This window comes from Xiphophorus couchianus, chromosome 11 (assembly GCF_001444195.1).
Source record: "Xiphophorus couchianus chromosome 11, X_couchianus-1.0, whole genome shotgun sequence".
NCBI classification, from domain to species: domain Eukaryota; kingdom Metazoa; phylum Chordata; class Actinopteri; order Cyprinodontiformes; family Poeciliidae; genus Xiphophorus; species Xiphophorus couchianus.
The window spans coordinates 1,735,029-1,750,088 of NC_040238.1; the positions used below are offsets into that span (position 1 = coordinate 1,735,029).

The window sequence follows — 15,060 nt, forward strand, 5'->3', positions numbered from 1 at the left end:
TTAATTGTCTCTTTTGCAGATAAGTTTCCCCCTTTTAACAGAAAACAAAATATTGCAGAATTGCTTTTCTCTTAGAGTTTGTTTCCTATTCAGAAGTCCTAGAGATTGCCTTTCTAAAAGAGAAAACAAAGAGCAGAAAACTCAATAACTAATTAATAGAATGTTTGTGATGGCTTCAGAAAGCAGATAGTGACAGGTACTGTATAAAAAACACATTCTCCTCACTGTCTACCATTAAATCAGAATAAACCTTCCCATTACAATTACTGATCTGAGAAAGCAAATTTTGCATTTTAGAATTTAAATTCAGAGTTTTACTTAAATGGACACCTCCATCAGGAGATGTTTCAGAAACGTCCCAGAGGAGGTACAGGAGACGGGCCAGGGGACGAGTCAGGAGATGGGCCGGGGGACGGGCCGGGGGTCGGGCCGGGGGACAGGTCAGGAAACGGGCCGGGGGTCGGGCCGGGGGACGGGCCGGGGGACGGGTCAGGACACCCTGGATGGAGTGTCTGTGGGTTGGCCTTCTTGCATCCCCCTAAAACAAAATTAAAATGCAGATAATTATCAGATTTTTCTCCTGTAGCAGAAAGCAGTTAATATAGTCTCCTAGTACTGAACAGCAACTAAAGGAAACTTACTCTGTGTGCTACGGACCATGATAAAGTTTCAGTTACTGCACTACACATCCAACAAGTAGAAGCAAACTTGTTCAAGAGCCAAATGACAGATCACATTTTAGTTCTTGGGTGTCCCAACCCTTTCTGATGCCACCCTGGGCAACTGCCCACATAGCCCATATCTAAAACCACCTGCTGTCTGCACATTTTCAAAACAATGTTTTATTGTCTCAAACCAAACATGTCTAGAGATCCTCAGTTCTCCAGATTTTTATATTCAGGTACATGTAGATGTTCACACCCGGGCTAGTGAAGCGACACAAGGAAGTTGAAAATATTCAACTTTTGTCGCTGTCTGCTGTCATGGAAACCTTTCACTTTTCACTATCATTTGTCGCTTCCCATGTGTTGAGTCCATAACGCGTTGCTGTGAACTGGATAACCATCAGCAGGAGGGAGGCTGTTAGGTCAGAATCGGTCATTTGATTAATCAGTGCCATGTAATGTTAATACCTTAAAATATTCCGATTAATCGCATGCGTTACCATGTTGTCGTTCACAGTCTTAGTTATTTTACAAAAAGAGGAAACACTAAACCACGGCGTGTGTCTATAGCCAAAACTCAATGGCCTGTTTACGTCTTCTGTAACTGTCTGACAAGATGTTCAACAGCAAAAATAATTAAACAAATAACAACACAAGTCAGAGATGGAACCTGCATAAAGTCAGCCACGAGTGAAACAAAGGCAGTGTTTCACTGAGAATGACAGAGAGGTATATAATTAACAGTACCTAGCATGAGCCTTGAGCTGCTCCAGATGTTTTTGCATATTATTGAGGATAAACAGCTGGGATTCCCCAGCACTAACAATGGGCTCAATGCTGCACCGACTCATTTCCATCAAGGCCGTGATCAAAAGGAACACATTTAATTCATGCTGCAAACAAAACTTTCTGAAGTCGGCCAAAGGATCTTCTCTTACAAATAATCAAACCTGCACCCTTCCTACTGTGACAGAGTATAGCATGCTAACAACCGCGACCTTTCTATCCCGCAAGAGAATGTTATACAACAATGGATGTGGGTTGGCTATGAATAACTATTAACTATTAAGTGCCAAAGGCAATTATTAACAAAATTGCTAATTTAGAGCAAAAGTGTAAAGTTGAGGGACAGGAAATAACAGCCAGATGTCTTTCAGTCTGTTGTTTTATGACTACCTGCCTGATGAGGTGCAGTATTTCAGAACAATAGATGTAGTTCACCACTGATGGAGCGTGGCTCTGTACATAGGAAATGGAAAGCTTTTATTTTATTTTTTTTTACACATACTGAATAAAAACACATACACACCTTTTCTCACTGTTTGAATTTAAATCGGACCAAACGTCTCTTATTTTGGGTTAGCATTGCTACATTTATTTCTATTTGCAGAATGGCACAATAATGAACAAAATGTCAGAAATGTAGTTTTTGAAAGTGTTCTTTTTATCTTTATTTTTTATTGGGAGTATAAAAACTTCTGGTTTCAACAGTGTAGAGAATAAATATAGGCGACTTTTTTTCCCCAAAACTGCAGAAGTCAATAAAACATTTCAGTCTTCAGTCAAATTCTAACTACTCTTGTAACGCTGAACTAAACTACCGAGTACACTGAACAAAAATATAAATGCCCCATGTCAAACATAAGAGTTTTATGAATATTTGGGTTATGCAATATATAGACTAACTCAAAGTATATTTTCAGTAATTACTGATCTTCATATCAGCATTGATAACATTGTGGCCATTTGTAGCGGATTGACAGTCCTTTGAACCTGAGAAGGGTCAGGTTGAGGAATTTGATTTTGTCCAAGTTGGCTTCTCTTAGGTGGTTACAGACAGTCTGAGGTGTGATGCGTCTGTTGTGCAGACCAATAGTCTCATCAGCTGTGTGTGTTGCTGGTCTTAACCGATCCCGGAGATGGACGAGCCAGATGTGCCGATCTTATGCTGGAGTGGTCACACGAGGATGAGGTTGATTTGCAGTAGTGCCAGTCTGTTGGAGACAAACTCTTAAATGGCCAATGGTCTGATTATGGACATTGAGCTGTGCAGCTACTGCTCTAGTGGACGTCGCTGCATCCAACATGCCAATGGCACGCTCCAGCATACCTTGCAACATCTGAGGCATTATGACTTGTGACAAAATTAGACATTTTGGGGCAGCCTTATTGTCCCCAGTGCAGGGATTGTCCAGTTGTTGCTCGTTTTGTCTGATCACCCACTGGACATGCCCTACGCAGGCACTGAGTTAAAAAAGCAACTCACTGAGTATTTCTCACTGACAGCAAGTTGGATTAAAAATTATTCACAAATCAAGAGAAATATTACTTTTGTACAATAAAATGTCAGCAAATGCTCATTTACAGTTGTTAACTCCACATGGCAACAATATTTGACATGGGGCGTTTATATTTTTGTTCAGTATGTAATTGAAAGAAAGAAAACGAATAAAATACAAAAATGTAAAACAAAAGAAAAATGAAGCAAAATCAACATCCAGTGAAATGATGTAGTGATATCACATATTAGTGGAAATGTGTGTTTAAAAAACAAGGTTTATTATGAAGAATTTGGAGTTATTAGTTTAAGACTAAATTAACAGTGTTCAAATATTCAGTTCACATGCAAAGCAGAAGTGAAGATAGAAACATTCTAATAAAGTACTGTTTTATTAAATTATTTTCTAAATTTGAAATCAATAGGCTTTTAGACAATTGATTCTTAATGCTGTGTTTGAAACTCCCAATGTGGGTCTATTTTATGCAGGTTAGAGAGACAAGAGGAAAGGAAAAATACCCATTAAACAGAATAAAGTCATGCTTTATGGTGGACCATCAGTGCTCACACCTGTTGTTGCTCTAGAGTCTGAGACACTGGTAACCATCTCTGCTCCCAGGTCTGCTCTGACCTGACACAATGCAAACATCAACAATGCAAAAAACGCAGCGATATTTAAATTGTTTATCCTTAGCTAACATTATCTAGTTTTTTAAAACCACAACTTCATGTGTTCATGCTGTGAAACTCCACCTTCCTGCAAACAGATGTAAATGGGTTAATGCAGTGCATTCTGGGTTTTTACCCGTCTCTCTTGTTTTCTGTCTCCACCTCAGTCCTTCATGGTTGGAACCAAAACAGAGCCGCCACCGAAACATCAAGTCAGAGTAGCAATGATCAGTCGGACACTTAGTGAAAAAGGCTCAAACCAGAGGCTGTGTAGTATTTGCATTATAATCTGTAGTTAAACATTTGTTTTAGTGAAAACAGCAACACCAGTGTTAACTAACATGTAACACTGGTGTTGCTTAGAGGTTTCATACTAAATTCTGGTGGAAGTGATCTGCTGCTAAAATGAGTAAAAAACTCCATCACTGAGTGATATTCAGTTAAATTCAATTAACATAAATTCAATTTCTGTTGGGGGTCAAGAAATATGTTTGCTGTTGTCTGAGAGAGTTAAATTACAGCTATGGACTTTTTATTATTTCCCAATTAACATTTTCTGACCCTAATAAGTTAAGAAAAGGGTTTTAGATGTTCCTTCTAATCGACATTTCATCAGTGCTACATGGTGTACATAAGGACTCTAATTGTTCTCTGCTTAATTCACTCACCTATTACATTTGAGAAGCTGGAGGAGACACTCCGTATCAGAGTTTTTCCACATCTGTCTCCTGCTGAAATGCTAGGCTAACATTAACATGCTGAGTCTGTATCCTGATAGGACTTGTTGATGACTAGGATCGCAGAAGAAACTTATTTTAAAACCTCTGTGTTTTGTTTTGAACATTGTAATGTTTAGCAGCACAACTTTTAAAAGACAAACGTGTAAAAATCAGTTGTGCACAACTGATCCCAGAACTATAATGTTAATCTACTGAAGCTGCTAAATGCTGCTGCGGCTCTCACTGACTCTGCCTGCATCCCAACAGGTGGTCGAGAGTGAGGAAGAGGAGGAGTTGACACAGACGGTGGAAGAGGAGGAGGCTGATGAAGGTGGCCAGTTTGATGTGATCCCTCTGTACTCGGAAAGGGCCACCGTCTCCAACCTGGGCTCATCTGAAGCAGGGGGCGCTGCAGCGCCCAGCGCCAGCCCCACTAAACCAGTACTGCTGCTTTTTCTGCTCCTAACTACTGCCCACAGCTGGGGGTAGAACAATATATAGAAGATACACACACAGACATATACACACCCATACATGTACACACTCACATCAAATGGTTCCGCAAATAACACTGATTGCTGAAAAGGTTCAAGAAACAGTAGGAAGAAATGAACTTTGCTTTTCTTTGTCAGAAGCATCTTCTTGGTTCTTGACTCCTGTCTTTGTTTTCGTTCTTCACTCCAAACATGACAAACAGCACTTTTTATTTATTTGGCTCTGACTGCAGTCACTGGGGGTAGAGGGGGTTCCACATGCTACCTATAACCAGTGAGCATACTTTAATATGTACTTAAAATGAGCACACAGATAATAGTTTCTTTGTTTGAAGTGGGACTGACAGGATCTGTGAACGGCTCCTTCACATTAGCTTAAATTATACATCGGAAATCTGCTGATGCGTAAGCAAGTAGCCAAAACAAAGTGTTCACAGAATGTCTACCACCAGCACTAGCAATTTGCAAACATGGCACGTGTTTGAAAATGGGTAGAAAAGTTTTTAAAGGTTTAGCATGGAGCGAGTTATTTATTTAAAATCAGCACATTTTGTAAATTTGCCCTGATATTTAATTAATTATCATTCAGTTTTATAGTGTAAATGCTAGTTACAGCTAGAATACCAGGCAGGGTGTCATCCTGTGTGGAGCTGTCTCTCAGCTCCTCCAAATGAAGGAGAACATGGAAGTCTGCCTCGGGGAAATCACTTTTGAACTCCTTAAAATTATGGCTTTTAATTCCAAAATGGGATTCCAATCTGTATTCCACTCAGCTGAGCAGGACGTCAGTGGGGCGAATTAAACTACCTGTGCTTCTGTAAGCCCAGAATCAGAAAAACGAAACCCTACAGGGAAAGAACTTTTGGACTTCATTAGTTATGTTTTCATCCAATTGTCATGTGACTTTTGAGAAAACTTTTAAATTCTTATAAAAATTTAAGAAAAACAATATAGGTATGGACTGCGACAGACTGGCGACCTGTCCAGGGTGTACCCCGCCTCCCGCCTGGAACGTAGCTGGAGATAGGCACCAGCAACCCTCCCGACCCCATTAGGGACAAAGGGTGAACAGACAATGGATGGATGGATGGAATATAGGTATGGATATAGAAATATTTCAGAGTTTCGTGTCTCTGGTAAGGCACAGACCAGCCAGTAGATGGGATGGTTTGTTACATCAGAATGTAATTGGCAAACATGTTTCCATCTGCTTTAGCTCAGTAACTATTTTTTCAAAAACCATCTCAAGCAACATTAAAAGTTTGCAAAATTATGGAAGTTATTTTGAATTTTGCCATTTTTATTAAATGCGATACTGCAAACAAACAAAAGAAACAAGACATTGATGGGTATGCCACAATAGTCAAAACAGGATTTATTAGGATGACTTCTGGAGGCAGTTAGTTGTACTGGATATATTTAGGGGTATCAGAGTAAAGGTGGTCAAAGAACACGTGACAATTTCAGATTTTTATTTAAAAATATATTTTTTTGTATGAAAACTGAATTGGCCGGGACGAGCTACTGATGGTGTCTGTCTGAGAAGCTTTTTTGTGCATCCCAAAATGTACGGAATAAAAAACATGTCAAAGCTCATAAAGTCAAATATTGTCATATCTTTAGTGTAGAATTCATCTATCCCACTGCATAAGGTATTTTAATTTGTTCATTTTTATTAATTATTTACATTGATAAGATACAAATTTTGATGCAATAAATCACCTTTTGTTTTTTACATACAAAAGTTTCAAGTGTAATCTTTGTATTCATGTGTTTCCGCTACGCCCAGGAATCTGACACACAAGCGACAGCCGCTAACCGCAGACAACCACATGGCAACAATGGGGTGTTCATTTGTGCTTCAAAAACCGATCTGATTGGACGCTGGAAAAGACTATTATGTTCAAGTTGTGCTAAAAGGAGTTAGCCTATAAACAAAGATATTCAATCCTAAGATAGCATCTCAATGCTAAACATGTAGCCGCAGCAGATGCTAACGCTAATGTCAACGTCTACAGAAGCTCCATGAATGATCAGGAGTTCCTGAAATGGATAGAATAACATTTTGCTCCAATCTGATGGTTGGAGAATGTAAATAATAAATGAAAAAACTATAAATATATTTGTTGTTGAGCTCACATGTTTATTTATTCTGTAATTTAGCAGCAAAAAGGGGTTTCTGATGTGAAATGTTAACTGTTTTGTCAATATATAGTCTTCGATTAAAATGCAATTAATAAACTACACACTCTGGAATTAACTCCATTAAAAATTTGAATCCAGTCCCACCACTAGTTTGAATTCATGCAGATGAGTCAGTAAGTGAGGAACTGGTGCAAACTGGTTTAAGTGGTTGCATGTGAAAACCCCACAGCTTCGGTCAGAGCCTGTTGTTGGCCGCACTGGGTGTGAATGAGTCACCCTAACCATGACTGAGAGGGACTGGGCCATGGGGGGTTAATGCTCATGAACTTTGTTGCAGTGATATTCTGAGTTCTCCAGACTCTCCAGCCAGCATGAGTGACAGACGCTCAGTGTGTGATGAACGTAGGGCAGCAGGTTGGTGATCTGTGTGTTTGTGTGCGAGCATTCAGGCATCAAACATGCAAATGTCCTTTGTTATAATTCGACCCTAGCACTTCGTCATTCCCACCCACGTCAGCACTGCAAAACAAAAGATGCATACACACACATTTGCACACACGGTCCCCCCCCCCCGCACATTCAGCCAATGCAGCTCTTTCTGGCTTTATTGCTCTATTGCTGTCCCCGTCCTCCTCCCAGGTGATGCAGGACCCGGGCCCCGCCGCTACAGGCGCTGATATGAATTAAGCCGTCATAATAAAAACAATACACAAGAAACAATATGAGCTCTAAAATAAAATGGCAGAACAAATCAAATTGCTCCCCAGCAGGCAAAAAAAACAAAACAAAAAAAAAAAAACATACAGACTTGGAATAAAAAAACTCACTTCTGACAAAGACTGAGACACTGTAAAGGGAATGAGAAAGAGAGATATGAAGGAGAAATTAAGAAAAAAAAAAATAAGGCCAAGTCCCTGTGTGGTCTTTGTGCGTTTGATGTTTTACTTGTTTTAGTTGGGAGGCTGATAATCAGTCCCTGACAACATCTCTTTATCATCTGACAGGCTCCTGTGGAGGGGGCAGGGTGGGAGGGGTGTGTATGTGTGTGTGGTGTAGGGAGGTGTACATCAGGCAGTTTTAGAAACTGTGCTATAGCGAGAACAGAAAGGACCCTGGAGCACAAACAGCAGAGAGAATCGCAGGCTCTTGATTTTCTGTGTCATATAAATCTTTTGCTGACACAAAATTTTTTTCCCCTCTTGTTCTTTTTTCTTATTCCTGGGGAGTGTGTGAAATTAACTTCCATCTTACTGGTGGCAGTGACAGCGGAGGGCAAGGGGGAGGAGGAGGAGTGGGGAAGAGGAGAGGCTTGACAGGAGAGGAAGAGCGGAAGGAAACGAGAAAGACTCCAGCAACTTACAGGAGACAACAATGGAGCTAGTTATTAGGAAGAAATGAAAAGACAAATTATGGGGAAAATTAATTAATTCAAATTAAATCAAAAGGTACTTCATAGCTTAAGGGTGTGATGACTAATAGAACCAGGTTTTTACTCATTTAGAAATGAAAAAGACACAAAAGGGCAAGAAGAACGAGATGCACACAGGAGAAAACAAGAGAAAAAGTGCAAGAGGTCAAAAAAAGGAAATGAGGTCAGAAAACAGTTTTAGAAGAGAACAGCTACAAATAAATAGAGAAAGCAGAGGATGATCCATGATCAGTGGGAGAGGAGAAAAAACAAACAAAACTGGAGGAAAATGCATTTATATACAAAGTTTCTAAAATAAAATGACTTTTCAGTAATATTCTGATTCATTGATGGGCTTGTACTGTAATCATCCCAATGCTCTGTATATATATATATATATATATATACAGTATATATACAGTATCACTTAGTGAAACACATTATATTACACAGAGTTGAATGTTTCCCAGCCTTTATTTTTTACTAATTATTATGATTTTCCTGTTGCAGTTAATGAAAACGTGGCAATGTTGTTAAAAGTTATTATTTTCAAGAGGTACTTTTAATCTATATTCTAGTTTATTGAATATGACAGGTGGTTTTAATGGAATCAGCAGGACTAAATTGGTCCCTGAGAATAAAGAGTGTGGGTCTCTGTTATAAACACCATGGGTTAGATGCAACTGTGGAATTCTGAAATCCAAATAAAAAAGCACAACTAACTCCTGGCCAAATGTCAGAATTAGTCTTTAAAATAATATAATTGGAGAATCATCTTTAGATGTTTCCATCTTTTTATTCCCTTTTTATGTTCAGCAAAAAGGAATAAATCCCCAGTAAGTGCTAGTGAGGAGAAGAGGAAGAGTAGGGATAATAGAGGAGGAACGACAAACAAAGACGAAGAGGAAGAAAAAGTTTTCTTTGTGAAGCCAGGAAGGAAACGCTGCCAAGGAATGAAAGGATGAGAGAGGGGGGTTAGGTTCTTTAACCTTCCTTTCTTCTTCCTCAGGCCCTGTGTTAGGCTCAGCTGCTGAGCAACACACCCCGCCTGAAGGGCCTTTCTGACCCAACATGGCCCTCACACAAAGACTTTGTCCATCACTGAAAGCAATCTTTCCACAGAATGCAGAGTTCTCCAGGGATTTGCCTTTACTTTGTTAAAGTGTCGACTGTGCTGCGATCACAGAGGCAGAGAACGCTGTTTACTTGGAGGTTAAAAATTCTAATTAACAAACAGGCAACAAAACTAACAGCTTCATTGTAGTCAGATAATATATTAGGTGTTTAGTTACTTAGAGGGAGCCCGTGTCATTGGGTCAGCCCCTCCCCAACCTGTTGACACTTGTCTACAGTGTTCAACTGAACATGTGGGAAATAAACCGACTGTGTGTAACAGTTAGCAATTCTGCATTAGATATCAGCATGTGATAATGCATATTTAATTATTAATAAGAAAGATAAATATAATGTAGAATATCAAATTTTTCTCAATTCTTCCAACTAGACCAAGTTCTAATGAGCTCTAGGAGCCATGTGTGGCCCTTGGAATAAGTTTGTACAGCCCCTGTGTTTTCAAATTAGGTTTCCATGGCAAGTTTACATCTGCCTAAACGGAAGATAAGTAAGTGTTAAGAACAACACAAAGGTTTTTTTTCTTTCTCTTTTTATTTTATAGAAAGACCTGCGAAAAATCCTGCGACCTTTTACTCGGAAACACACTTGGGAACATTCACCCATTACATCGGCTAAACATAGTGAAGGTCTTAAAAGGAAAATTCCTGTTTTTGTTGCTGGAAATGAACTAAAAACATTTTATTGACCAAAAAAGTAGAAAACAACTGGCCCAAAAAAGTTAAATAAACATAAACATTACGGCAAATGTCACACTAACACTTCATGAAAATATTACCTGTTTAATTCATTGCTGTGCATTCCTCTTGCTCTAATTTTAATTGTTCGACATTTGGGACACAAACTGAACAGCTTTGTTCATTTTCTCTGCTGCTATTCCTAAAACTACAGACTGCATTTCTAAAACAGCACAGAAAATTGACGTCAACATTTACAATATCTCCTTCTGTTCACTGAAAGGCCCGATTGAAATTCATAGACAAATCCATCTCAATGGGAGAAGCTCTGAGGGGTGATGAGAATCGAGCAAAATTGCTGGGGAAGGCAAACAATCAATCAATCAATCAATCAATCAAGTTTATTTGTACAGCATATTTCAGCAACATATAACATATATAAATACATCATATTCACCAGTTTCACCAGTTGTGAAAAACAATAACAATAATTTCTGGCAATTGTCAAGCTGCGTTTTATGAACAATAACTGACCAGTAGAGTCTTAACATAACATATATTTTTGTCAATTCCTCTTATTACCTAAAACTAAAGTCAAACTCCATGGTTTAAGTTTAGGGAGTAGGAAATGCTTTGTTTCTGTGAAAGTGACAGAACTGAACTGACTGAGCTGCTCTGTTGAGTCTGCAGCCATGTGGACGGCCTGATGTTGGACAGTCCAGCTTCTGGACTGTCTGGACTGTCCAACATCCCTCTGTCCTCCATCCTGCCTTTACATAGATTAAGGTAGCCGGGTCAGCCCCTCCCTCACCTCCTACCACCCAGTAGCGGGGGTTAATAGAGATCAGCGGGGGGGAGCACACGTCTGATTGACATGGCCGACGGGGACCGGGGCGATGGCTTTTTACCGGGGCCTGTTGTTCATTTTAATTGTTGTCTCAGCTCTTTGTCGTCGGGTGGAGACCCGGAGGGCAGGAAGACAAGAGGGATGGACAGGGGGGAGAGTAGACGGGAGGGAGTGGACACTAGTGATTTACATTAACATGTAGTGAAATAAACAAGCAGAGAAGTCAAGCGTTAAATCAACTTGGAGAGAGAGAGACGGAGAGAAACCCTCCAGGGTGAGAGGGGAACAGAGAGGAGGAGAATGTGTGTGTGCTCCAAAACAAATGCTGTTTTATTGTTCTATTAGCGCGCACTGGATTTCCATGCAGAATAGCACACACACACACACACACACACACACACACACACACACACACACACACACACCCACTGTCAGATTTGAATGTCTAGAGTCTCTGTTTTCTCTCTCCAGTATTTTAGCATTCTAATCCATCACTGGCCTGACATGGGGATGCTGTCTCCCTCTCTCCCTCCATGCTGCTGCTCATACACGCCATCCGAACGGAAGATAAAGGCAAAGCAGCGGGAAAAACAAACTCCACAGCAGGGAGAGCTTTATCCAGACAGATAAAGCGGTGGAAAAAAGCAGCGACGGAGAGATACAGTGGAAGTGGAAGTGGAAGATGTGGAAGGACAGCAGAAAAAGGGGAAGTAAGCAACTGAAGAGGGAGAGGAGGAGTGAAAGAGTGGAGATGAGAGGAAAACAGAAAAAGAGTAGTAAATCAAAGCAGAAAGAGATGGCGAGTGTGAAGGTGTGTGTGTGTTGCAATGAGTTGCGGCTGAAGTCTGAACCTCCCTGCTCCATTTCACACTCTGTAGGTCCTGACGCATCAGTGATAGAAGACACACATACTGTCATCCATACACACACACACACACACACACACACCCACACACACACGTACAAAGGCTGTGTCCTTCCTTTTCGATTTCAGATCCACAAAAACACACACTTGCTGTGATTTCTGAATCATTCATATGAATAAAGACAGAAGCACAGACACACAGTCCTGTCTGCTGAACTGGAGTCCTGCAGCTTTAACCCTCCAGACTTGAGAGAGGAGTTCCCTCATTTTTTTAAGGCACTTATGTGACTGCTCATGTGCAGAGCTGCTAGACGACTAAACTTCTGACACCAATATACAGTTAATTACATTACAATAAAACACCCTCAGCATTGCAGTTTGATAAAGGATTTTATTTCTTTATTTTTTGCTTTAGTTGCCATGGTGAAGTTCTGTCCTGCCTCAGATCATCTCCTGCGGAGAACAGGAATTAAAGATTTTATTTATTTATTATTACAAAAGCATTTTTGTAAATTTATTTGAAAAAACCCAAATAAACTTTGACATTGTTTACTATTTTGGACATTACACAAAGCAGTATATTTATCTGGACTCATAACATCTTATGTTTTTGCTTTTTTCTGACCTATCAAGTCTTTGGCCGATCTTTGTAAGTTGAGTTGAAGTAGATTTAAAATACATACAAAAAAAATTATAAAATTTACCAGTAATAATACCCAGTTGTGGGTACACTTCCACTAATCCGACAATGTGCTAATAGTGGAGCTAATTTCTTGTTTAGCACTTCAGCGCTTTTAGCTTTGAAAATGTTTAGCGCATCTTGTTTCCCCTAAATGTTTCCATATAGATCCTAAAACTCTGATTTACCGGACTGTTTTCTAAACTTTCAGTTGAATAAAGTACAGCATGTTAAGAAATCTTGAAATAGTTGGTTTATACTCATGCTCTTATTTTGAAGTGGTTGAACACTGTACGCAGCAACTTTGTTTCCTGTCACGTTTTTTTCTTTTTTCTGAACTTCGATTGAATTTACATTGACACAAATCAAATTCAAATCCAGTGTTATTTTTATGTTTTTTTGTTTTTTTTCCTGTGGTGTCAGTTAGCCGCAGTCAGCTAGCACTGAATGTAGCACCTTTTCTCCAAGTTACAACCACAGTGGAGACGAGTCAGAATTAGCGCCTTAAAGAAATGAGATAAAACTTCAGAGGGATGTAAAAACCAACCTTAAAGCTTGTTATCATGAATTACTTCTGCTCATACTGTAGCAAGACTGTAGCAGTAAAACCTCTGAATGTATCGTGGCCTGTATTGGTTATGAATGAAGTGTTTTTTTGTTGTTTGTTTTTTGTGTTGAATCTTTGATCAGTGTGTTACTGTTCTGTTCTTAATGTAAGAAACGCTTCGACATGCACAGGTTCGGTTCAGTAACAGCAGTTAACGGATCTATCAAGCACCGTCTGTTATCAATTCGGACATTTTGTGTAAAAAAAAAATTGTGTGCTGTTATATCTTTTACCCTTCATTCATTAGCATTTCTGGCAGTATATCCATATATTCCCACACCTATATGACGATATTGATGCTGCTAAAGGAGAGTCTCCAGTCCTCTCATGCTTAACACTGAGTGGGATCAGCTCTGAACATTTAAAGAGACAGTACAGGATAAGACGTGGAGCTGGTGGCCGCCCTCGTGCGCCTCCTGAACTCTCAGAAAGACTCTCTCCTTCGTCCCACATGGATTGCTACTTCAGATATCTGCTTGGTGGTTTTTTTTTTTTTTGTCTCTTTAGCTGAATGTTGTTTTTTTTCAGCCGTAACAGATGCACCATCCTTTTACTGTCTGCAATTCGTTGCCATGGATACCCGTGTCTCACCTAGGCTGCTGCACCCCGGGTGATCCCAAAAGGTAAATGGAGCTGAATGATCTTCGGAAGTCTTATTCTTTTCAATCCAGCAGCACCTGGTGGGGCACGCCAACCGTTTTCATGTTTTTCCCTCCCCGATTTGACTCACTGAGTGAAACCCGTTCCTCCTCCTCCCCCAGCTCTTATCCCGGCAGGTGCCTGGCTGAATGGGACATCATCGCTGCGGAGATTGAGGCGATGACACACACACACACACGCACGCACACACACCAAGCGAGAGAGCACACACATGGGCTCAAACAGTCACAGACTTGGAAATGAGGCTGGCTTTCATGAGCGAGCGGCTGCAGTCTGAAAGGTCGTCTCCTCCAAACAGAGACAGTCGTGAGGACTGAGCCGTCACTGGAGGGGAACTCTGTAGAGACGGACAAATCCCCCCCTACCCTCACCCCTGTTTGAGTCTGTCACCTGTTCCCCTGTGCTAATTCTACACTACAGCCAGAAACTGTTCCATGTAAATGCTTTTGAAGAACGTTGACCGCTGCCACCTCCAGCCCACTGCCCCCGGCTTCCTGTCTACAGCATGTCAGTGTTCGGTACATGAGGGAGTCGGAGCCCACAGGACGGCCTCTTCCATGTTAGTGTGTTATTTTCTTACGCTCTGTTGGGCCTGTGCTTTTTTTTTTTTTTGCTTCTTCGAACTGTTGATGACTGTTTCATAAGCACACAAACCTCAACAGGCCCTCTGGCAAACACATAGGGAGAAGACTGAAAAAAAAAAGATGGATGCTCTGGCCCTGGTTGCTACAGATCAGAGGGTGGTTTCCAAGCTGTGTTGTTTTAAAAACTTGGTATCTCAGTGGGCGTATATGTGGCCTCGCATGAAATATTTCAATTTCCGATCATCCGGTGTCATTTTGCCCCGCTGAATGTGCCCTGAGGGAATATGAAGCACTCCATGCCTCTGCTGTATTCACCTGTGAATAATAAAATAAATGTACAAGCTGACCTTTCTTTACCCCGGGTTCTGCTGTTGTTCTTCTTATCTTTTATTTTACATCCTGAAGGTTTCTGTGCTGTTTTTCTCTTTTTTCCCATTTATGTAAGCAGTAGAAGAGTTTCTCAACCTTTTTTGGGCCAGCGCCCCCTGTCCATTACTCGGGTCCATTACCTCCCCCACACAGCAAATCCAGCAGGCCCAAATGAACTCTGTCAGATTTGATTTCAACACTTTTAAAGTGTCTATATGGGTCCACAGCAGAAAATGTTCATTTAACTCTTTTTGGAGAGTTGG

The 15,060-nt window shown here is 40.4% G+C and overlaps 1 protein-coding gene across 3 annotated transcripts in view; it reads left to right on the forward strand.

Moving 5' to 3' along the window:
- Window positions 1-14,784, forward strand: part of gfra3 (GDNF family receptor alpha 3) — a 56,231-nt gene extending 41,447 nt beyond the window's left edge. For 2 of the 3 annotated variants that reach the window (XM_028032158.1, XM_028032159.1), the window contains 2 exons: window positions 4,599-5,779; window positions 5,924-14,784. In XM_028032158.1, coding sequence (XP_027887959.1) covers window positions 4,599-4,820 — 222 coding nt within the window. In that variant the 3' untranslated portion in view covers window positions 4,821-5,779; window positions 5,924-14,784. The remainder of the gene's footprint in view (window positions 1-4,598; window positions 5,780-5,923) is intronic. The other variant, XM_028032160.1, reaches the window with a different exon arrangement.
- The last annotated feature ends 276 nt before the right edge of the window (window positions 14,785-15,060 follow it).